The sequence below is a fragment of the Lepus europaeus genome, chromosome 7 (genome assembly GCF_033115175.1).
Source record: "Lepus europaeus isolate LE1 chromosome 7, mLepTim1.pri, whole genome shotgun sequence".
Lineage (NCBI taxonomy): Eukaryota > Metazoa > Chordata > Mammalia > Lagomorpha > Leporidae > Lepus > Lepus europaeus.
The window spans coordinates 107,491,552-107,515,612 of NC_084833.1; the positions used below are offsets into that span (position 1 = coordinate 107,491,552).

Sequence of the window (24,061 nt, forward strand, 5' to 3'; positions counted from 1 at the left end):
CGAATCAAGCTTCTGTCATATCCACCTTATTTCTCAAAGCTATCGTTTATTCTGTACAAGGTTCCACTGTACATGAGACATTCTACTCTTGCTTACATAGTAAACAAGGTACACCAGCCCTCGGGCTCAGGTTCCCAGGTCTTCCCTGGAGAGGGGTGTCAGGCCAGTTAAACTCAGGGCGTCTTTCTCAGGTGCCTCCTCCGGGGATGCCACAGGCTGCAAGCGACACAGGCTGGGCCCAGCAGCGGGGCTGTGCCAGGCACACGGACCTCTACACTGTGTGTGGAACCGCTTTCTCTGGGACAGCACAGAGTCCCGCCCAGTGCCGCAGGGCAACATCCAGCCCCCAGGGGAGGAATCCCAGTCAGCCAGGCTCCAGCCCCCAGGCAGAGGAGCTTGGGCATCCCTGAAAAACTCGTCCACAGGGCCTCTGTCTAGGAGGCTCTGAGAAGGGCGGGTGCGGGAGGCGGGAGGGGGGCACAGACATCACTGAGAGAATAAATTAAAAGGCAAGAGCAGCTTAAGGGACAGGGGTTGTGCTATCCTCTGAAGAGCTGGGGCGTAGACGCGGGCTGGGCTGGAGGGTGTGGGCAGGAAACCTTGATGCACACTATCACAGGAAACCTCCCTCCGCCCGCTTCCTCCTTGTCACCCCACAATGCACAGCAACGTCCGGGGCAGAGGGCATGACCCCTCTGCACCGGTGGGTCTGAGCACGGCGCCGGGGAGGATGGAAGAGGAGGAGGGTGCTCTCAGGGAGGGGCAGTCATCTCCTGGTCCCCAAATGCTATAAGGCACAATTCTTGTAGGCAACTACATTCCATCCAGAACATTAACAAAAAAGAAAGAAAGAAAAAAAAAAAAACAAAAACAACAACAATGACCAAAACTTGTTTAGATCCCAAGTCTACCGTGGCTGTGCTTGGGGTCTGGCCAACACCAACCCAGCACCACGGGGGCTAGTATTAGAGAAGTTGTACTTTAAGAATTAAAAAAAAGGGGGGGCCAGTACAGCACCCCAGTGGGGCAGGTGTGAAGGAGACATCTCCAGGCTGAAACATCAGTTAGGGTCATTAAAAAAAAAGTTGGACTTTAAAAAACTAAAAACTGCTTTTCTGAAAGACCTTTCTTCGTCTGTCCCCCTGGAGTTAGCAGCGTTAAGAGGGCTCTTGGCTCATTCACGGGTGTTTTCCGCTCTGGACCAGTGCGCAGGTCCAGGCCGCGAGGGGCACGGGCTTGTCTGTTCCAGGCAGCGATGCTCCCAGCGGGCTCCAGAGGGCGCTGTCTTCTCAGAGGCGCGGGGGCTGGAGAGGGCAGCAGGTGGCCGGCGATCTTCTCCCCACACACGGCGTTGCTTATCACACACAGGACAAAAACCACAGGCTTAAAAAATGCAAACAAGAGAAGCCGAGGGAGCGCTGTGTCCAGTCCACCTTCCCCGCCGGGCCACGGCTCAGGAGCACCCGGCTCCTTGCTCCAGACCCCGGCCAGGCTGCGTCGACTCCTGCTCGGCAGTTTATTGTAGTTTTTTTCTCTTATTTGTCAAGTTTGTTTTTTGTTGTTTGTTTTTGTTTTGTTTTGGTTTTTTTTTGTCTTTTTAAAAAACTTAGGGTGTGGGCCACCACAGGGAAGGGAGAGGGACGCAGCTCCCCGCTGCTACATACGGGAAGGTGGACTGGCCAACTCGTAGAAGAGCAGATAGGCGTCGCTGGTGCGCACTTGGCTGGAGGACATGGCTGTGACACTGTAGAGAGAGCAAGGCTCCATCAGGGGCCTGGAGCTGAGGGGCTGGGGGCGTGCGAGGCGCCCCCTCCAGCCTCTCTCCCCTGCTCCCAGGCACCGGACTCAGGGCTGCTACAGAGCTTCTGGGCTCTGAAGTTTTGGGTCCATTCAAGGTGGAGGCCACGCTGACAAGGGAGGTGTGGGCCCTGGAGCCGGGAGCCCCGCCCGCACGGGACCACTCTCACCTGGAGTCGTTGAAAGTGTGCCACTCGCCCGTCGCGGGACTTCGGCAGTAGGCGGTGTAATGGCCGCCCATGGTGGTTCCGGAGTGATTGGACACAGCGTACAGGTTGTAAACAGCGTGGTCTGAGGAGGACACGCAGGGTGTCAAGCCCCAGGGCCATTCCCCGGCCCCACCCGGCCCCCTCCCGGCCTCCTGTGCTCTGAGTTACTCACTGGTGTTTTCTGAGGCAAATTCTCGCAAGTCCAGGTCTCTCAGTGGGAAGTTCACAAATGTTGTGAGCTTGCTGGTTCGTATCCTGGATTCTGAGAACCGCTTCAGATCTGGTGTTGCCGCGAGTCAAGGGCAGATAGCCGAGCGAGGGCGGCCCAGAAAGCAGAGTGGGTGCGAAATGGGCAACGGCCCCCTCTGCGGGGAGCTGACGGCCTGGCTTCTCCCTGCTGTCCCCCCCGCCCACTGGCCCGGCGTCACTGGTCCCCCTCCAGGGTCAAGCCCCACCCTGATGCATCTAAGGATACGGAGCACCAAGATCTTTGGGAACCTCTGGATGGAGAACTTCTTTATACACCGTTTTCTGGCCCGGCAGCGACAGCATGTCTGAAAGACAAGACAGACCACGCTGGAAGGAACCTGTGGGAGGAATCAGCAGCCCAGGGCTGGCACTGTGGCGCAGGGCATCAAGTCACGACCCACGACCAGCATCCCATATCGGAGCACGGGTTCTTGTTCCGGCTGCTCCGCTTCCCATCCAACTCCCTGCCAATGTGCCTGGGAAGGCAGGAGATGGTGGCTCAAGTATCTGGGCCCCTGCCACCCATGTGGGAGACCCAGATGGAGCTCCTGGCTCCTAGCTTTGGCCTGGCCCAGCCCTGGCTGCTGTGGGCATTTGGGCAGTGAACCAGCTGATGGAAGATGTGTCTCTCCCTCTTCTCTGTCAAATAAAACCCAGCTGGCATCCAGTTGGTCCTCGGTTGAATCTGCTGGCACCTGCAGCCTCCCGCAGCGGCCTCAGGGCTGTCTGTTCCTGCCGCAGCCAAGGGGGACCTACCGGCTTCTCCTCGCCGTCGAGCACGTCCTCTTTGGTAAAGAGCCTCATGCAGTCCATTAACGTCACTTCGGGATAACCTCGCTGGGGGAGAAGGCCAGGTTGGAGGTCAGTGGCCGCGGGCGCAGGCGTGGGGGTAGCGGCAGGGAGGCGGGGGTGCGTACCTTCGCGATGGGCAGGGACAGGTCCCAGAAGGGGTCGAAGACTGTAGAGCAGTAGCCGCAGTCTGTGCAGGTCAGGGAGCTCTTCAGCTGCCCAACAAAGAGATCTGGGGGAGAGACGGCCAGGAGGGGCTGAGCCACAGGGAGGCGTCTTCTCTCCCACGGCCCCTACCCCAGCCTGAGTGACACTGGGCACTTGAGGATCCCCGGGAGCCCCATCCCAGGGCAGCTTGGGGCGAGCAGGCCCTCTTCCCACGCGCACACTCACCCCCGATCCGACTGTCTTCCCGTTCCAGGTACTTCCTCCACATCTGCCGCCCCTTCTCGTGGTCCCTGGGCACCAGAGAGGAAGGGCCGAGTCAGCTCACGCCACGTCGTGTTTCAGGGTCTACCCATCCAGATCCTTCATTTTCACAAGTGAGCCGGATTCTTCCCAAATCATTACCCCCGAAAACTAGGGAAAATCCTCAAGTTCCCAAAGTTTCGCTACCCACAGCGTCTTCCTCTTACTTACGGAAGGTGGTCGAGGTTCTCCGGGTTGGACTTGGGCCTCGCCGTGACTCGGTTCACCTCGTTGTGCAGCCCATCCAGAAGGAAGCGCAGGAACTCTTGGGCATCCTGCTGACTGAAGCCGTGCAGGACAGTGAGCGAGGCCGAGGCCGGTGGCTCAGGAACCCGGGGCGCCGCCACCCGCCCCGGGAGGACGCCTTACTTATAGCCGACGAAGCGCGGCGCGTATCTCTGGATCTGGGTCTTGAACTCAGAGGGGCTCACGACGTCATTGGGAGACGAAGTCCATATGGTCTGGATTAGCTTTGCAAACTCTATCGGAGGGAGAGGCAGAGACGGGGTGTGGAGGACAGGGGAGAGACCTCCCGTAGGAGGATCCCCGCAGACAGCAGGCCGAGAATGGCAGGAGGGAGAGGCACGTCTGAAACACGGCCCTGGCACGGCCCGCGGGGCGGCAGCCAGCAGCCGGGAAGCGGGGCCCCGGGCACAGGGTCCTCACCTTCCATGAGGGCGGTGTGCGCATTGCTGCTGTGGCTGAGGTCCCGCGTGTAGAGCCGCTGCAGGCAATAATCTCTCAGCTCCCGGGTGTTGCTCAGGCACTGAAGAATCGAGTTCATGAAGCACTGCAAGAGCCCGACCAGAGGCTGAGCACGGGGACGAGACCCCCGCCCGGCCCCCGTGACCAGAGCCGGCCCCCCAGAACCGAAGCCTCTCACAGCCTCAGTGCCAGGGCTGAACCCGGTCACACAGCCGAGATGTGCGGAAGGGCGTGGCTGTGCTGGGTGCGAGGGATGTGTCCCTGAGCAGGATTCAGAATGGCAAGCTGACAGTCAAAAGGGCAACTCCCTTTTACCAGTGCTTCCTGCTGGGGGCCAGCCAGGCTCCGCCCAGCAGTTCTGGGAAACACCAGCCAGGAAAGGGCAGGCACCGACTGCCTAGGGGGCATGGAGTCAGCTGGAGCGAGGAGAGGACTCTGGGTAGGGCGTCCCCATCGGGATGGCAGGACGAGGCCGGAAAGAAGTGGGCTGGGAAGCACTCACCGTGTTCCCAAGGTTTCGGAGACCAGCCAGACCCTGGGCGCTCTTAGAATTCTGTAAACAAAGACCACATGGCGTATGTGAGGCTGATGGAGAGAGGCTGGGCCTGCAGCTTTCTGCTGGGGGAGCCATGAGCAGGCCACGGTAGGAGTCTCGCTCAGGAGGGAAGAGGGCTGGGACTGACGCAGTCCAGACAGTGAAAACACCCCCAGGGCTGTGCTGTCTGGACCACACGGGAGCACTTCCCAGAGCAGAACAGGTGCCTGGGGAGTCCTAACCCGGGCATATGTTTGACTCTTGGCTGTGAGGAATTTCAACTCCCAAATTCAGGCGCTATCTCAAGTGACCTCCATTTGTGCCCCTAGATGTCCACCAGATGAAGCCACTGTCATCACAGGCACCTTGAGGGGGCTTCACCAAGTTCAATGACAAAACACCCCGACCTCGGCTGGGAAAAACTCAAGTGTGCTGGCCGGCCACAGACAGGTGGAATCCCTCCCAGCTGAGCTCAGCTCCTAGGGGCTGGTGAGAGGCTGGGAGACTCCTCCCTGCCTGGCTCAGGTTGCAACATCCTGGCTGGCCACGGGCTGAGACTCCTGGGGACAGAGGTGCTCTCTACTGTGGAGGCTGCTGAGAGAGGAGGTGCTAGGTCCTGGACTTACAGCATTGCTGGGGAAGAGGCCCTGGCTAATCTGGGACAGACCTCCCAGGGATCAGAGAGCCTCCGGGCCCCTAGGGTTAAAGGAACAATCTGCAGTTGGGTCTGCCACCCCCTCGTTTGGGGAGGGGACTTGGAGCAGGCAACTCCGGAGCAACACTGGCTAGGGCATGCGTGGGGCCGGCTCAACCCTGATCAGAACAGGAGCCTGAAATAACTCAGCTAAAATTACTCACGCCGTGTGCTGACAGCCCATGAGATTGTCAGCGGGGCGGGGCGGGGCGGGGGGGGGGGAGGCTGGAGGAGGGCTTTTCTCAAGAATTACATTGCCGATCCCACAAGAGGATCCCTGCCCTGGCCAGCTCAGGCCTAACGCTCCCAGGTAGGGAAGACAATGCCCCCAGAAGAGAGACCTGGCTCACAGGTGGGGGACAGGCGTCCTTGCAGAGCCATGCTGGGGGCTTGCAGCGCATGGGCCCACATACATTGGAACCTCACGGTCCTGGCACCCAGACCCTGGCGTTCTGGCAGGGGGACAAGGAGCCTGCCAGCATTTTCGGGCAGAATTGATCAAGCACCCCCACCCCCAGCCCAACCCTCAAGCCAAAGCCGCTGTGAAGTCTCCCTGCTGCCCCAGCCCTGTACCCAGTCTTGCACCTATTTCTGGCAGTGCTCTATTAGTTTGTACCCACTGTGTCTCAGGTGGCGTCCATCCTAATAGGCTGTGCATGTCCACAGAGCAGGCCCTGGGCTGAGACCAGCGGGGGCGGGGCGGCGGGCGGGCAGGCATCTGTCTACAGGGGCGCTGCTGACTCGGCCCTGACCGGGGGCGGGGCGCGAGGAACATTCTGTCACCCACGCTGCCAGGCTTGAGGACCTAGCCCTCCTGCTGGCCTAGGGGGAGCGGGACCCTCGGTTTTTGTTTTGTTTTTTCCCTTTGGTCGTGCCTTTGTATAAAAACCACTGGCCACTTTCCCAGGCTCTGTGCGGAAGGTGGGTGGATAACGGGAGCCAAGGTGGGAGTGGAGGGGAGAGCAGCCCAGCTCCGGCCTGGCCACGTGTTCTTCTGCCATGAATAGGGAGTCAGGGGCTGCAGGGAGAGCCAGCACTTCCCACTCCAGAGCGACCTTTCTTCAGGGGCACACAGCCCTACCTCAGCGCTGAAAGGGAGAGGCAGGCTAGAACTGGAGGGGGTGGGCCAGGAGCCCCTGCGCAGCCTGGCTCCTGGGGCGGCCAGGCATCAGCTGCTCCCCAGGGACGCGGCTGCAGAGTTGGGAAAGTTTGCACCGGCTTCCTCGCACTCACTCAGCAAGCACTGCTCTGGAGAGCAGGTGCCACCCCCAGGACAGCAGTGTCCTTCCAGCACAGGAGCCGGGGGCTCGGCAGAACCCTCCCCTGGCAGGCTCGGGGTGGGGTGGGGTGGGGTGGGGGCAATATGCCCAGATGCCGGGCCAGCAGGTCTGTGTGGTGACCCCAGCTGGGAGCTTTCCTGCTTCCTTCACCTGCATGGTGAGCGTCAGCCAAGGAGCCTGGTGTGGCCCTGCACGAGGAAGGGCACACACTGCCAGCACGGGAGCTGGCGCCTGTTACATAAGACCTGTCAAGCCAGGGCCCCTTCTCCCTTTCCCAAGGGGGCAGTGCCCAGCGTTCCTCTGGGTGGCTGCTCCATTTGAGGGACCCACTGCTCGCTTCAGCCACCCAGAAGGCAAGTGGCCCTCCTCTCGGGGCGACTCTGCCCTTCACAGGGTCAAAGGACCCCGGCCACCGACCCTTGGGAGAGAGCCCTGTGGGGGCGGAGGAGGGAGGCAGCCCCCTTCGGACCAGCCTTCCTGGGGGGGGGGGCTTGGCCTTGGAGGAGTCAGCCCGCAGTCCAGCTGCTGCCCGTCCCCGCACGCACACCGAGCCCTAGTCAAGGTTACCCTTTGCTGCACCTGTCCCTATAGGTGCCCGGAATTACGAGGCCAAGAGGCACCTGGTGCCCCGGTCACCGAGAGGGAGGGAGGGAGGGACGGGGACTCAGGGGCTGGGGCCTTCGAGTAAGCGTGCGATCACCTGGGGAGGGGGCATTCTCTGCTGGGAGACCCCGGGGAAAGAGGGGTGGGGGCTGGGGAGAATTCGTGCCTCCGCCGCGGGGCGCGTGGCGGGCGGGGGCGGTCCCGGGGAAGAGGCGGGACCCCAGCCCTCGGCGTGGGGGTCCCGGGAAAGGGCCCGCGTACCTTGGCCTTGTTGAGCAGGAGCCCCACGAAGGTAGAGAGCAGCAGGGACGGGGAGAGAGGGGAGCGCGGCCGCAGCTCCTTGGCGAGGGCGGGAAAGGGGGCGGCGGGGGGCTCCTCGGGCAGGGTCACCGTGTACGAGGTGCGCATGCTGGGGGGCGAGGGGCGGGCGGCGGGCTCGGCCCCACGCCGGACGTTGGCGACGGGGGCACGGGGCAGTCCCCGAGCAGTGCCACAGCCCGGACGCCAAGGCCCGCGAGGCCGCCACAGGACACCGTCCGCGGCCCGGCGGTAACCGTCACGGCAGCCCCACCGCGCGCTCCTCCGCCTCAACCTCCCCGGCGCGCGCCGCCAACCGCCCGGGACCGGCTCTCGCGCTCCGGCCGACTGGCGGCCCCCGCAACGTCGGCGCCGGGGGCGGGGCCGGAGCCTCGGCCCCGCCCCCGCCCCGCCCCCCGCCCCGCCCCCGGCGCCGGCACGCGGACCTCAGCGAGGCGGCTGGGCCCGCCCCGCCCCGCGCCGGCCTCGGGTCCTCCCAGCGCCCGGCGACCCCCGAGCTGGCGGCGGCAAAAGGCGGCGCCCCGCTGCGGGAGGCAGGACGGGGCAGGTGGGGGGCGCCGAGGCCGGCGCAGGGCTCGGGGCTGCGACTTGAGGCACACACCTTAGGGCACGGCAGAGGACACCTTCTCAAATGGACGAGCTTCTCCGAGCTCGCATAGGGGAACTCACTTCTGGGGGGCTTTGAGAACCAGCTCTGTGCTGTTTTCAGGGCAATCTGTGCGTAGGCGCACGCTCCTGTCCGGCATTGAGGGTGGGCTCAGGTCCTCATGACTCCCAGGGCATGGGGGCTGACCTCTACCTCCTCTGTCCTCTCTCGGGTCCTCGTTTGGCCCGTTTCGAGCAGGACAATAGGTCATCGTCCCTTTTGGCCCCAGCAAAGAGCCTAGCCCGGCCTCTCGTCATCAATGACAAAACCGCATCTCTTACAGAACCGCAGGTGCGCCTTGCTTTGGGGAGGGGCTGGGGGAGGCACACAATGGTGGGGAAGCAGGTGCTCGGCGGGTGTGGGGCGAGTGTTGTCCTCGGACCCCGAGCAGGGCTTGGGTCGGAAGAGCAAGGATCGTCGGCTTTGACTTCTGCTGCGCTGCCCCTCCACCTAACAGGGAGGCGCAGGAATCTGCCTAGAGAAATGATCTTGTTTGGAGCTTGCTGGCTATTTTTAGCCAGTATTTTTAGCATTTAAAAATACTCAGGCAGCAGTGTGTGCTGTTACTCATCTGTGGGCTCCTGCTCCCCCTAGCTGCGCTCATCCCCGCATGCACACCCGCCACCACGTGGGGATCGTGTCCCGGACGCAGGTATGGGCTGCAACCCTAGGCAAGCTGTGCTAGGGCGAGGGGAGCAGGACGGGCAGCCCCTGTGTGCCAGCCAGTGGCAAGGAAGAGGCAGCAGGCAGGAGCTGCAGGGCAGGGCACTCTGCCCGTGATCAGCGAGGGCGGGCCGGGCGGGAGGCGTGAGCGCCACGGTCACTGTCCTCACCCAGTCTCTGACCTGACCTGGAGCCTGCACAGGCTGCAACAGCCTTTTTCTGCAAGCTTCCTTCTCCGCTGTGTGGCATGCTGCGTCCCAGCACGCCAGTCCTCTCAAACAGCTAGAGCAGCCGACTCTTGCCTCCAGCCCAGAAGCCCCAGGTAGCCTGTCAGGAGCTCCCTCCAGTGTCACCCACCCACACTCATGCCTCTCTGACCCCTGCTAGCAGCCGTTAATCAGCTCTTATCTTCTGCTTTAAAAACTGCCACTGATCAAGTTCTCATTAAATGGCAGGCACTGTGCTGGCATTGTGTGTAATGGGTTAAGCTGCCACCTGCAGTGCCAGCATCCCATATGGGTGCCAGTTTGAGTCCTGGCTGCTCCACTGCGATCCAGCTCCCTGCTAATGTCCCTGGGAAAGCAGCAGAAGATGGCCCAAGTGCTTGGGCCCCTGCACCCACATGGGAGACCTGGATGAAGCCCCCAGCCCTGGCCATTATGGCCATTTGGGGAGTGAGCCAGCAGATGCAAGGTCTCTAGCCCTCCCTCTGTCTGTAACTCTGCCTTTCAGATAAATAAAATAAATCTTAAAAAAAAAAAAAGTCGGCTCTGGGCTAAGATGAGTATATATTAACCTAGTTAATTTCCATAACACCATGAAGTGGTAACTATACCTCTATTTTATGGATGAAGGCCCTTACACCCAGGGAGAGCAAATGACCTGCAACCATTGCAAAACTAACAAATGGCAACATGGGGCTTTGAGGCCAGACCTGTCGGACTGCACAAGCTATGCTCCAAACAACCACCAGGACATTCTGGGGTGCCCATCCAGTTCTCTGCCAATTACTTGTAAGTTCCGCTCAAGACTCATCTTCCACAGTTTTCCCTAATTAACTCCACCCAGCTCTAAACACCTCACTGCGTATCCTCAGTCGGCTAGGATTCCGTGTGCGCGACATTCATTTATCTTAATATGTTTATCTTCGCTGTATGAGTGTCTCCAAGACTTTTGTAAATGGGCTTAGATTGCGCGTGGCTTGTCTGGGCCGTGCCGGCACGCTGGAACCTCCTCCAGGGCAGGGCTGTGGGTTCCCTTAATGGGCTCTTAATAAATGATGTTGATCTTGTCTCTAAGGAGAGCCAGACTAGGCTCTGCTGGGAATCCTGGAAGTCTCCCCGAGCCTCTCAGGGTGTGGGGTGTGAGTCTGGGTTTGCACATTGAGCAAGCGCACTGTGTGTGGGCAGGGGCACTGTCTAAGAGGTGCGCTCTGCCACTGTGGCATTTGGCTTAGATCCAGGGATGTGAGCACCCCGGGGCACCTTGGCATCCAGCCAGCATGCTGTCCCTCCTTTCCTGGGATGCAGGAGGTTGGGGTGGGGTCGTTGCTGGGAGGGGAGACGGCCAGAGGGGGAAAGCACTTTGGGAAGTCTGGGGTGGCGGGAAAGAATTCAGCAGGGTCCCTCCTTGTCATGCAGGTGTGACTGCTGTAGGACACAGCCAGCAAAGAACTGGGGCTCCTCTCTCAACAGGCCCTGGCCCTCCAAGACCCTCTCTCTTCGACACCCTTTCCTGAAGTGGGCTGGGTAGGAAGGATAGCCTTCCAGGATCCGAATCTGGCTCAGGCCCCGTGATGCTCTGTGCCTCAAATACACTGAGCTAGAGAGAGCTGGGCTCTGTCCCACAGCCCGGGTGTGGCCTCCCTCCCCTGTAGGGTTAAGTCATGATCTTCACCTCGAATCTTTGCTGGCAGGCGCTGGCACCCCGGGAAATCACAGCCAGGGTTAGGTCGGCAAGAGCAGGTGCCCAGAACACCTGCTGTTCTCAGACCTTCGATCAGAACAGCTTGGGTCAGGGTTTGGTGACCCTGCCCTGGCTGCTGCCAGTGTCACCAGTGGACAGACTGGTGGCTTGACTGGCTATAGGACGGAAATGGACAGGGGCTATGAATGCCAGTTAGGGGCTGGGCTTTCAGGCCCAGTGTGTCCTGGGAAGCGGGGTGGGGGATGGGGTAGGGGGCGTCCACCCCCCCCACCCCCACACCCCCCGCCGGCTGCGGGAACCTGTGCTTCTCTGTGTGACTCAGACTCCATCAAGCCCCCGGGCAGTCTGGCCTGAACCAGCTGGATTCCAGAAGCCCACACACGTCCTTCTCCTGCCTCTGCCTCTGTCCGGAGTGCCAGTTTTACGTCCGCACTGAGGTAAGAGGCGACAAGGGGCCACGTGCACCGCTCTGGGCTCTGAACATGATGTTCACTGCTAAAGCCGATGGTCAGTGGAGCGGCTCCCCCAGGGGCAGGGAACATTTTGCCAGGCTTGGATTAACTTCTGCATTGCTGAGCCCCGCCCCGGCACCATATTAACTCATGGACACATCCTGGAGGGGGCGGGTGGAGGAAGAGGCAGGGAGCTCGGTGCCTTGGTTCTGATTGAGAAATCAAGCCCGTGGAAAGCAATGCCAAGGCCGTCAGCCAGGACGCAGCCTGCAGCTGGCCTTCAAGGGATGGACACATCAGCATCTCGCTGATCATCGTCACGAGCCGCAGACCCACTGCCCGTGCCTTACTGGCGGCTGGTGCCCGTTCTGGTTAGGGAAATCTGGTGTAAGGAATCTCGTGCTGTCAGCACAGATTCAGGCCCCTTAGAGTGGCTGAGGAAGCACGGGGTGGGACTGGGTGAGGATAGGCCCCAGGGTCTCAGACTGTCCCGCTGGACCCTACGGGACAGCAGGGGTGCAGTCCAGCGTGGCCCTGTCGCCAGAGTGAGAGGCAAGGGCCCAGACAGAAAGCTCAGGCATCTCACCCAGGAGCTACAGGGCAGCCTGCACCATCCTCACTGTGGTCTCTTTGGAGCAACCTTTGCTCACTGCAAGGCAGCTTCAAGTCCAAAGTCCCACCCGAGAGAAAAAATCACATGACCTTGGCTTATGTAATCTCCCTGTCACTGAACAGCTGGAACTCCGGGCTTTGGGAGATGAGTCAGCAGCCCGAGTGGCAAGCGGGACCCAGGTAACTCAGTGCCCAGACCCTTTGCTCCAAGCAACCAGGTCCCAGAGCAGAGCCTGGGGATGTGGAGGACACTGCATGGGAAGACTGGGCTGGGCCATCCTCGGAGCTGCTGTCCCTGGCTCCAAGTACGAGGAGCAGGTGCCCAGGCTGCTGACTCTGATTCCCAGGGCCCCAGGCCAAGCCCTGGCTCCTCTTGAGAAGAGGAGGGGGTAGCCCGGGCAGGGTGGGGCGAGGGCAGGGTTGAGGCCAGCGGGCGGGGTGCCAGGGCTGGCGAGGGAGCAGCTGGAGGGGCGGAGTAGAGGAGGATTAGGACGGATAGTAGGGGTTAAAGCCCAGCCCTGGCAGGGTTCAGTGGGAACAGCTTGTCCTTCCATAGGCCTGGGAACAAGAGGGGTGGGGCGGAGGGGGAGGTGACAGCATTGGGTACTTTGGCTTCCTGGCGCTTGGCAAGGCCCAGCCACCTGTGCTGGCTTGGAGAATCCCCACTGTGGGTAGCAAAAGGTCTTTTTTTTTTTTTTTTTTTTTTTTTTTTTTTTTTTTTTTACAGTTCCTGCTGTCCCCTCTGGCTCCTCCGTGTGCATTTCCAGAGGAAGGTGGAGTCTCGGCGCAGGTGCTGAGTGGCACCCGTGGGCTGGGGTTTTGTTTGTGCTTACATGGGCACGGGAAGGGTTACCCCCGCTCATCTGAGTTTGATAGTCCAAGTTCTACCCCTTTCTGAAGGCTGAGTATGGTTCAGGTCAGCTGCCCCGAGCCCCCTGGGCCACCGAATGTACTTTCTCACCTCTGTTCCTCCCCCGGGGAGGCCCTGCCCACTGGAGGCAGCCACCCAGGCCCCTGGGGTCCTCCTCCCCAGTGTTGCCCTGGCTTCAGAGCCTCCTGGGCATCCCGAGAGGTGGACGGGGCAGGCAGGATCGTTGCCTTTTATAGACGAGGAAATACAGTGGAGCTGATAGGTGTCCAGGGTCAAGGGAGGCCAATGGCCCCTCCCCTCAGTCACAAGCAGCCCAGCCCAACCTCAGATGGCCTCTTTCCCTCTGCCGAGAACACCCAGGGCTGCCTTGGACTTGGAATTGCTTAAGCACTTGTTTCTCCCAAATGAAGAGCAAATGCTCTCAGGCCAGGGCCAAGGTGCCTGCATCACTTGGCTCCCAGAACACCTGGAAGGCACGAGGAGGACTTCACACTCCCTGAGCACCTACTGTGCACCAGGCAGTCTCACACACAGCCAGCACCTTCCAGTCCCCTGCAGTCACTGTGGAAGTGGGAGCTGTAAGTGCTCCCATCACAGATTCAGCGGTTCAGGGACCCAAGCTCGCCCTGCCAGTCAGCTGAGCCCTGCACACGAGTGAGTGAGAAGGCAAGGTCCCCAAGGGAGATTCTGAAAAGAAACCAGACCAGGTGTTCAGACAGAAGTGGTCTAGGCCCCACGGGCAGGATTTGTTCGGGGCTCAGCAAGTGCAGGAGTTCCAGGAAGTGAGGTCGGGAGGGGCAAGGTGAAATAAAACCTTATCCCAGGGGCCCCTGAGCGCAGGCTGAGACGCCAGCTCCCCTGCAGGCACTCCCAGCTGCCTGTGTGTGCTGTGGGTGCTTCTGGATGGGAGAGGCCACGTTAGGGTGCAGAGTTTGCCCCAGTCTCTGCCACTGTCCTCTCTCACAGCTCCCCGACCCGGTGCTGGAACTGGGGCCGGGCAGCAAATTCCAGGGAGGGTTGGGATGCGCCTGTTGGGGAAGGGGCCTGACACCCCCTGCCCTGTAGAGAGAGGTCCCCTGAGGATTTGGTGCAAGGGGCAGATGCCCAAGCCCCAGCCCAGCAGAGCCCTGGGCCAGCCCACAAGCCCAGCAGGTGATTTCCGACGCAGGCAGGCTGCAGACCCAGTTTTGGGTCTCTGAGCAAAGGGAGGGAGCCCCACGGAGCTTCCCGGACCCCAGCCCATCCCGTGAGAGCCATTCTGAACAATATCACCGTGTCTGGGCGAATCTCTGCCCAAGCACGGCACACAGCCCTGTGAGAAAACGTGCTCCTTCCCAGAGCAGCCCAGGTGGGATTCAGGTCTGTTCTCCAGCTCCTTTCTATGCTGGCTCTCAGTGCAGCCAGCCCTGCCCCAGCGGGGTCTCACTGTTCTGGGGTGCACCAGCTTCGTGTCTCATGGCACTTCACAGATGGCCTAGCCAGGCCAAGACTCGCTAAGTGGTTATCAAAGGTGTCCTCTCTAGCCCTTTAATTAAGACAAGAGTCACGGCCAGTGACCCAACGCCCGACCCTAGTCCTGGACCCTTGCTGTATTTGCCCAGCTAAGTCCTCCAGGCAGTATTTCTTGGGGGTGGCATAGCTGTTCTTTCCAACAAGGCTCATATCCCAGGACTAGGGAAGGGGCAATGAAGGAGACAAAACACCCAATCCTCCTGCACCCGTGCTTGCTGCCCGTCCTTCCATTCGTCCATCCACACGTCCACCTGTCCACCCACCCATCTGCCCGTGCAGTCAGAGGCCAGCTAAGCCCCTTGCGGCTCCAGACACATGGCGAGGAATCTCCACATAGGATTTCTCTCTCACCCTGTGAGAGCATGCCCTCAACGGGCACACCAGGAACACAGAGGGTGGAATGTGGTCAGTGACCCGACAGAGGGATCAGATGTCCGAGAGGCCAGGCCAGCCTTTGGTCCGTACCCAGCAGAGCCACTGCCCTCTCTCGAGCCGAGGGGTTGGGTTGTCTCAGGCCCCAGACAAAACGTTCTCTGCTATTTTCTCTGAACTGCTGTCCAGACACCCTGGTCCTGAACCCACCAACGTGGGTGGGCGGAGACTCCCGCTTCCCCTGCTACCTTATATTCAGATGCAGGGCCTGAGCAGGGGGAGGGAGGCAACCAGGAAGGAGGGGGACGCTCCTCTTGCCACAAGGAGCACTGGTGGTCTTGGGACCCCAGCGTTCAGCCCAGGATGGGGCAGCGTCTGCAGGAAACAGGCATTGGGTGGGAAAGGAGAGGGGGAGAATGGCAGCGTGTGCATGTGTGTGTGTGTGTGTGTGTGTGAGAGAGAGAGAGAGAGAGAGAGAGGAGAGAGAGGCGGGGGCAGCTGACAGTTCCATGAGCACTGCTGACCGCCCGTGAGCGCTGGGAAAGGCCCTCCCCTTGGCGCTGAGCACAGACGCAGTACGCATGCCGGTGTGACTTCTCTGCCTTCGCCTCCGCCAGGCGCCACTGCCATCCACCACCAGTCAGGATGGCAGTCCTGCCCCCAACCCAGCTCTTCTCCACCACTGGCTGGCTGTCTCCCAGCCTGTCCCTGGGTCCCAAGGGTGCACTTACCATGGTGTCTCGCCCTGGGGAGCTGGAGCGGCTGGACCCCGGGGCCTGGCCCTTGCTCTTTTCCCACAGTGTGTAGCGGCCACTGGGTCGGTAGGTGGGACTGAGGACTTCGGGGACGCCTCGTGAGGGAGGGGCCTGGGTGAGCACCTGGGGTGCGCTGCCCTTGCGACTGTAGTTCTCCAGATAGTCCACCAGGTACTCGGGGCGGCTGGCCGCCTGGTAGAGCCCCTGCAGGGCACAGAGCTCCTTGCGTGTGCGGGCCAGCATGGGGCTACGGCCCAGGTTCCCGGGGTCGATCCGGTAGCTATCTGAGGTCCGGAGGCTGGAGAAATCCCGGGCCAGGTCTGATTGGCTGTTCGACTTCTTCTGGGCCAGGGTCAGCCCCTGGTCACAGGCATTCATGGGCAGGTAGCTGAGGGAGCTGCTGGTTACTCCATACGAGCACCCACTGCCACCGCTGAGTCCACTGCCTAAAGGCCGCTCGGTGCCCCGGGTCTGGCTCTCTGCCCGCTTACCACCCCGAATGATGTCGGGTCTCAGCAGGGGGCGGCCCCTGTCAAAATCCAGGATGGAGGAGGGGCCGTAGATCCCAGGACGGGTGAGGAAGCTGGTGGAGGGGCTCGGCTTGAAGCCGAGCTTTTCCTTCTCCAGGAAGGAGGTGGCCAGGTTGGCCCCATAGGAGGACGGGGTGTAGGTGCCATAGCCCGGTTTGCCGTAAGGGGCATCTGTGTAGCGGGTCGATTCTGTGTAGCGCTTCAGGGTGGAGGAGAGCTGGGACATCCTTCAGGGCGGCGCTCAGTGGGGACTGGGAGCCTCATGGGCTGAAAGACAAGGGAAGCAGGGGTCAGCTCCCCACAGCACCTGCTGGGCCCGCAGCCTTAGAGCTCAACACAAGAGGCTTCCCGGCTGCCCCCGGGGGAATGGGCGCGCACCTGCCATGCGCCTGTGCCATCCCAAGAGACCAGCTGGCTCTTATATGCCGTCCAGGGAAGCAGGTTTAGCACATCCTGGCTATTCCACGTGCCCCACTCGAAGACTCGGACAGGCACGCGAGGACTGCCCAACCCCCGCAGTCCTCTGAGCCACGTGTGGCTTCCAGCCCAGACCCCATCCCTGACCCCCTGGACATGTCGCCAGCTGAGACGGCGCCCTCTTTTCTGACTCTCAGGTGGCAAGCAGGCACCCTTTTGGCATCAGACTGTCTGCGGCAAGGACTGGAGAGCAGCTGTGCAGATCCTTGGTGAAGAAGAGGCTCGAGGGAGGACTGGCAGGCAGGGGAGGCCGAGGGGGCTGGAACCCGGCCTCCACGCCCCAGCCCAGAGCCCTGTGGTCCCACAGTGGGGGACACCCAGGTGGTCAGAACCCACCCTCTTCACAGAGCTCAGCCTTCTGTTCTAAGTGGAGTCAGGGCCCTGTGGCCTCCCAGATTGCCCCTGCCCAGGCTTGACTTGTGCAAAAGGCACCCCCTAGAGGCCCAAATCCTGCACTGCAGGTGGCACTGCCAGTCTCCCTGAACCGTCCTTGCAGCTGGGGTGGGTGGGTCCTTGGAAGGAAGACAGAAGTAGCCGAGTGCTAAATGATCGTACATTTTAACCTCTGTTATACAGGTGGGAAAAGGGACGCTGACTTGCTCAAGGCCCCAAGCTGGCAGAGTCAGGATTAGAATCCAGGTCTTTGGCCGGCGCCGCGGCTCACTAGGCTAATCCTCCGCCTTGCGGCGCCGGCACACCGGGTTCTAGTCCCGGTCGGGGCACCAATCCTGTCCCGGTTGCCCCTCTTCCAGGCCAGCTCTCTGCTGTGGCCAGGGAGTGCAGTGGAGGATGGCCCAAGTGCTTGGGCCCTACACCCCATGGGAGACCAGGAGAAGCACCTGGCTCCTGCCATCGGAACAGCGCGGTGCGCCGGCCGCAGCGCGCTACCGCGGCGGCCATTGGAGGGTGAACCAACGGCAAAAGGAAGACCTTTCTCTCTGTCTCTCTCTCTCACTATCCACTCTGCCTGTCAAAAAAAAAAAAAAAAAAAAAAAAAAAAGAATCCAGGTCTTTCAGAATCCGGCCCAGGGAGCTCTTCAGCACAACCCTCAGCATCTGCTGGGGACCCCCAGGGCCCATCACCCAAGCGGGCAGGCTTCCTCTCCGGTGGAGCTGCAGGGCCAAACGTGCCCTGGAGAGAGGGACAGGTAGCATGAGGCCCCCTTGCTCCAGGCCCATGGGGCTCTTGGGGGGCTCCCTGGGGAGGGGGCAGTGGCAGAGTCACCCAGGACGGTCGGAGTAAGAGTGCTCAGGGGCTGATTTTGACTTGCCCTGGGACGGCCTGGCTGGGCGATGCTACACTGTTCATTTAGCTTCCTGGAGCCCCAATTTCCTCACCTGTGAAGAGTATAGTCATCCCCGCACGGTCCCTGCCTCACACGGCTGCTCTGAGGGATAAAGGAGATAATAACACGTGGAAGCACGTCACAATGACCGGTTCTGCCTCCGGCCCGGGCCCCGCCAAGCAGCATGGCTCCTCCCTTTGTAGATTATAATAATGTCAGGGCTGGCCAGCCTCCGACCTCGGCCCAGGGTACTGGGCCTCCCCTGTAGCCCCCAGCCTGCGAGAAGTGGGCAGCGGGCAGACCCCGAGCCGTTGAGCTGACACTGGCTCGAGCAGCACACAGCCTGCCCTAGGCCAGCAGCCCAGCCCATTCAGGCAGAGGGAGAGGGAGAGCCAAGTCCCAAATACCAAGAGCCTGCCAGAAACCCAGTCCACACACAAGGCTTGGGATAGGTGCAGGGGTGGGAGATGAGCAGGTGGTGGTTTCCATACAGGCTGCAGAACAGAGACCCTTGTCCCTGCCACACACCTCTCTAGGCTGGCATCGGAAAGGCCTGGTCCATCTAACGCCTCCCCACCCCCACCACCCATCTTCGGGTACACCCCCTTGCCCACTGTGCTCCCGCCTCCAGCACAGCCTTCACCCCAAGATAACTGGGAGATGACCTCACGCTGACCTAGAGAGGAACCACGGCGTAGAGGGGAGGGGACGCACGCGGGCACGGAGTGGGGGCAGGGACCTGTCCTGCTCTATTTCACTTTGGAGAACTCCATCAATAATGCAAAGTAAAAGAGACTCCAGGCCTCCAGAGCTGGGCTCTGGGACAGCCGGCAGCCAATCAGACACCGCCCCTGCCCCCACCAGGGTATGAGCTCATGGCTCCTCCCCCACACTAAGGCTCCCAGGGAACTGGTGTTGTGCTGGCAGTGCCCCAAGCCCTAGGCCTCTCCTGGCCCTGCTGATGACGCACAAGTGCTAGGACCTAACAAGGTGCAGGGGACAGGAGGCGGGGCCACGCCTTCTAGCCCACAGGATCCCAGGAGGGCTCCCACAGCTCCCGCTCCATCTGCCAGACCGCCCCCTCCCCCCCCCCAGCAGCCCTGGGAGCCCTGCCATGCCTCTGCGCTCTGACAGTGCCTTCCGGTCCCTGTCGGGGTGTAAGCACCGCCCCCGTCCCCAGTTTTCCTCTTGAGAGAGGTCCCAGCACTGTCCAGGTGAGAAGACAGCCAGGGGGTGGGGGAGAGGGAAGAGAGGGGAACGCCCCTGGACATTACCTGGCGCCAGCACCCCAGAGGCTGCAGAGTGCGCTGTGGGCGGGAGAGCGGGGGCCTGCTGCGGGATGCAGGGACAGGACGGCCACTCACATGGCCGCGAGTCTCCCTGTTGCCACAGGAACAGCCTGGACTGAATGGCCCTTTCATGGGGCAGTGGGAGGCGAGGCGATTGGCTGGCATCCCGCATCCCCCTCCCTGCCCGGCGTGGGGCCCCTGCTGCCCAGTTCCTTTCACTGTTTACCCAGAGCCGGCAAGTACAGGCATGCGGCTCCGGGCGCCTCCTCATGGGCCTGCCGCCTTGCCACCTTGGGCAACAGGGACCAACACCTGCCACAGTGCCCCTCCAGGCCCTCCTCACAGAGACGCCCCGCCTCCCCCTTCTCCGTCAGGTGACCCCCAGTGCCGCCTTGCTCCGTCCCCTCCACCCCCCTTGGGAGGTGGGGCAGCATCCCTGCTCACGGAGACACTCAACTTCCTGTGCGGGCGCTACACACCTGAGGACCAGGGACCGAGCGGCTTCACAGGCAGCGTCCGATTTCACCAGCGATACCGACACCCACCCAGTCCGCAGTGCGTGTCCCGCACGCTAAGCGCACCCAGACCCGGGGCTCCCTGAGCCACTGCTGGCTCGAGCTGGGATTTGTTCAGACAAAATGCTGCACGCTGACAAATATCATCGGAAGAGTTCTTGAAAGTAAATTGAAATAAAAAAAAAATCTATTCACGACTCAAATTCTAAATGAAGTGTCGACGCTGAAACTCTCAGATACACTTTTGGCATCTGTACCACTACTGCTGAGGTTCTGGGGGCTTCACGGGACGCTGAGCCTGGGGACTCTGTGTGTGCTGACCCGCATCCTCCCTGCAGCACTAGGCGGTCCCTAAGCTCCAAGGAGTCCCATTTCACAGATGGGGAAATCGACGTTCCTGGAAGTGAGTCGGATTTCCCAGAGTCACCTGGAGGGGCGGGTGGCTGAGCCGAGCCGGGGCCTGTGCTCTGTCCCCTCCGTCCACTACGGCCATCCTGGAGCCAGGCCCCTGCTTCAGCCTTCACGTGGACTCTCCCTGGGCTGGGGCAGGCCTGGGTAGCTGTGGGTCTGGGGCTGGGGAAGACGTCTCTCCCCCCACCACCTGGCTGTTCTTGGTCCAGCCACAGCCTTGGGGGTGCAGACTCTGGCAGGAGCGGCCCCCTGGATTTTCCACTGCAGGTGAGTGAAAGTGAAGCCGGGTGCAACCTGAGCCCCTGAACAACACTGATGGGCTGCGAGACGGTCCAGGAGGCATCTACCCTAGCTCGGGGCTCTGCGTCCCAGGCCTGGCTAGGAACATGCCCCCAGCCTCCTACCTGCTGCCCAAGGTCCCCGTGCAAGGTGAGTCAGGGGTTAAAAGGAACCCCGGCTCCTTGCATCAGTCCCTGTCATTTCCTGTAGTTCACGTGCAGGGTTCCCTAACCTGCCCTGCCAGGGGAGGGACTCACTCCCCAAGAATCCCAGACACTCCTGGCCCGGAGGGTAGGGGAGCCCTGACGCCCCACATCCCAGCAACCCTCATGGCCCCTCTTTGCACAGATCTGCTTTGGCTCTTGGGATGACGGCCCAGCGGCTGCCCTGCCACTGCCTAGGCCGAGAGCCCTGAGCTATTTCAGGGCACACCTGCTCTGGTGAAACGTGCCTTCCCTCCTACCTGGGTGCCCAGGGCAGGTGAGTGGGGAGTCCCAGTCAGTGTCACCAGGTGCTTGGGCACCTCCGCAGGGGTGACCTCAGAGCTTCCCAAAGCTGCTTGCTAACAGCATCAGAATGCGCTGACCCCTGAAGGGCAAGGGGGAGGTGAGAGGGGGCTCCCGGCTGACACTCTCTGACCCGTACCCCTCGCTGCGCTGGCCGCCTGCTCCAGCAGGGCACAAGTGTCAACCCTGGCAGGTGTGGAGGATGCGGGTAGAGGGTGGGGGCGGGGCCCGCGGTCCGGGAACTCTGCCTGCTGCACTCTGGCCCTGGGGTGGCCACCTGCCCCACCCCACCCCCCGCCTGCCTGTTCGTGGCAGCTCTGTCTGTCTCGTGCTAGCGCCGCCCTGCCTCAGCAAGGGGCCATCCAGGGGAATCTGGGTCCCTCTGGTCTCTAGGGGGCTGCGCAGGGGCTCAGGGATGGGGGAGGGGTGAGATAAAGAGATTGGAGATTAGGGGGAGACTCCTGACTGGTGGAGAAGAAGTGGGAGGGCTCAGAGCACTACCATCTAGGGTGCGTCTTGATTTGGGGTTGGGAGGGGGTGGGCATCCCTCTACTTCCAAGAGGTGGCAAAGAACGCTGGTGCCCATATATTCCCTCCTCAGGCACGATCTGCCCAGGCCCTCCCCAGGGAGCGTCTCCATCTCCCGCTCTGTCCTCCAGGGATCCCTCTTTCCTCAATCCTCAGCTTCCACCCCCGGTTCCCACACGCTGGGTGGGCAGCCTGGAACCACAGGCTACCCCAGACCCCTGGACACCTGGAGGACAGAGATGCAGACACCAGAGGCACACGACTGACCTGTGCTGGGGGAGCTGGCGGAGCCTGGGGGCTTCTCCTTCCCCGGCAGGGCAGGGAACCCAGTGGAGGTGGAGAGCCCGAGCCAGGAGGCTGGGTAATCCGGGCTCGGGTTCCGGCTGATATATATAGTATCTTATCTGACCTCCCAGAGACGGCAGCAACTCACTTGGATTCCAAGCCCCAAGAGAATTAAAGGGACAGTGGCAGGCCCACCCTCCGCCGCTGCCCCACCTGGCCAGTGCCAGCCAAAGAGAGCTGCTGGGCCTCTGGGGAGGGGCGCGTGTGGAAGGGGGAACGGAGGGGTGGGGTGGGGGGTGTCAAGAGGAAAAGGAAAGAGGGCAGAGGGGTGGGGGCAGCGCAAAGGCAGAGGCTCTGGATCTGTCCACCACAGGGGCAAAGACGGAAGAGGCCTCGGGGCCAGCCCAGCTGCTTTAACTGGGAGAAGGAGTGGGTCTCTGGGGCACAGTGGCCAGCTTTCAGCATGGACGTCTCGGCCTGGGCTTGCATTCTAGCTCCTTCCCACTGGATCTGAGACGGTGAGCAATCACTGTGCTCGCTGGGCCTGGGTTACTTGTTAGCTTATACAGGAGGAATAATAATAAAGAAAATAATAATAATAGGGGGGTACATCTCACGGTTGTGAGCATGAATTAATCTTTGTGACATTTCCTGGCCTATAGGAGACGTCAACCCATGATGGTGAACCGAACACTTGCCCTGGTTCCTCTAGCTTAGCTGCTGTACTAGAGCAGCACCTCACCCTGCGAACCTTCCTGGGAAGGGGACATGGGCACCCTCTCCAACACCAGGGTCCCACAGGGTTCTGAACAGGTGCCTGGCCCATCAGTGGGAAGAGCATCTTTCTAAATGTCCTCTCCACCAAGGGGGGGGGGGGAGTCAAGCCCATCTGGGCCCCTTCCCCGTGCCTGACCCTGCTCAGGGGCTCCCACTCTACCTGTTCCAGAGCTCAGGATTCCAGGGCCTCAGGGCCGGGCCGCACAGGGTCGCAGGACGGAGGAGCAGCGTTCTTGGTGCACCTGTCTGCTCCCGGGATGTTTCTCGCTGGCTGTCCCAGAGCACGGCGAGTTCCCCAGGCTGTGCCTCCGCCCCGTCTCAGCACAGGCTACTGACTCAGCCCTCGACCTGCTGATGCACTTCCCAGGCCGCCCGCGCCCGGGCTGTCATTCCGGTCCTCATTCCAACTGCAGCCTGGCACGTGTGTGCGGCATCAAAGGGGAGGGGGCAGCCGCGCTTCCCTGGGGCTGTTCTCGCCCCTGCCTCCAGCTCCATCTTGGTCCAGCTCCGAAAGCAGTGGGCCCGGGAGGTGGGGCGCCCACTCCTCCGCGGGGAGCTAGAATGGGTCGTCCCGGGCTGGCTTCCCTGGGCTCCAGACTAGAAGTTGCGTGTCCCGGAGCACCGCGTGCCGGCGTCTGGGCTGGGATTGGTGAGGATTTCAAAGATGCCTCTTTCTGATTTGGGATTGGTGGAAATTCTCCCATTCCGCGTAACTGCTACCCTCCCCCAACACCCCCCTCCCCCGCTTCTGGCAAACTGACCACAGACAGCCGTCGCGAGCTTGGCGAGCTGCGCGCACGCGTGGGGAGGGGGCCGTCGGCGTCCAGGCGGCGAGGCTCAGGCCTCCGGCCCGCGGGAGCTGCGCTCCTCGGAACACACCGATCCGTACACAGATGGCTCTTCCTGGCGCCACGGGCTGCCAGCTGGCAGCCCCCCTCGCACGCGGGCGCTCGCCGCTGGAGCTCCCCCGCTCAGCTGGCCCTCGCCCTACATTTCTGGTGCCCAGGCTGACGCTGACCTCTCACCTTCGGAGCCTGAAACCGGCAACTGACCTCCGCACCCCCTGTTCCCGATCTCCGACAGGTGGCACGTACCTGCCTCTTCTCGGAGGATGGACGAGTCGAACCCGGCACAAGCATGGAGCTGCGGGTGAGTCCCGGCTGGTACAGGCGCGGTGCAGTGAGCAGCAGCTGACGCAGAGGGCTCCCTGGCCTCGGCTCCTGCCCGCCTCTCCCCCACCTCCGCCGGGGGCCCTGGAAGGACCTCCCCGGGAAATCGGCGCCACCCAGCGGGCAGCCACCTCATTGCACCCGGGCCGGCAGAGCCACGCCCCGCGTCTCGCGTCACCGAGACATCTCACGGCGATTGGCTTGTCTCTATTGTGACGTCATCCCCTCCCCGCCCGGCCAGGGTCTCCCGGGCAACCGACGTACACAGAGTACCACGTGGAAGGAAAGCACGCCAGTTTGCGGTGGGTGGAGCAAGGAAAGAAGTGGGGTGGATGCGACGCGGCGGGGCAGCTGGAAGGTACTGGGAAAGCGGAGGGGCCGTGGGGAGCCTGGGAACTTGAGCCCCGGGAGGATCCACTTTCAGTTTTTAGGAACCGCTGAATGTCACTGCCCCTTCCCACCGGGCTGGGGGAAGTCCTCGGCCTCGGCCTCCGCGCCTTTGGTCTGCTTCTATAGGAGCTCCCTGTTCCTTTTACTTCCGTGGATTGGTGAG

The 24,061-nt window shown here is 61.7% G+C and overlaps 1 protein-coding gene across 4 annotated transcripts; it reads right to left on the reverse strand.

Annotated features, from left to right (window-relative positions):
• Positions 1-7: 7 nt before the first annotated feature.
• Positions 8-23,515, reverse strand: USP2 (ubiquitin specific peptidase 2). Of its 4 annotated transcripts, none has more exons than XM_062197198.1 (13): positions 23,434-23,515; positions 15,433-16,253; positions 4,720-4,770; positions 4,179-4,302; positions 3,882-3,993; positions 3,684-3,794; positions 3,438-3,502; positions 3,173-3,276; positions 3,012-3,092; positions 2,482-2,560; positions 2,179-2,286; positions 1,968-2,088; positions 8-1,744 (listed from the first exon to the last, which is right to left on the reverse strand). In XM_062197198.1, the coding sequence occupies exons 2-13, from the start codon at positions 16,210-16,212 to the stop codon at positions 1,657-1,659; spliced, it is 1,824 nt and encodes a 607-aa protein (XP_062053182.1). In that variant the 5' UTR covers positions 16,213-16,253; positions 23,434-23,515; the 3' UTR covers positions 8-1,656. The 4 variants fall into 4 exon arrangements, with proteins under 4 accessions (XP_062053182.1, XP_062053183.1, XP_062053184.1 ...); XM_062197199.1 differs by lacking the exon at positions 23,434-23,515 and adding an exon at positions 22,500-22,636; XM_062197200.1 differs by lacking the exon at positions 23,434-23,515 and adding an exon at positions 21,545-21,626.
• Positions 23,516-24,061: the final 546 nt, after the last annotated feature.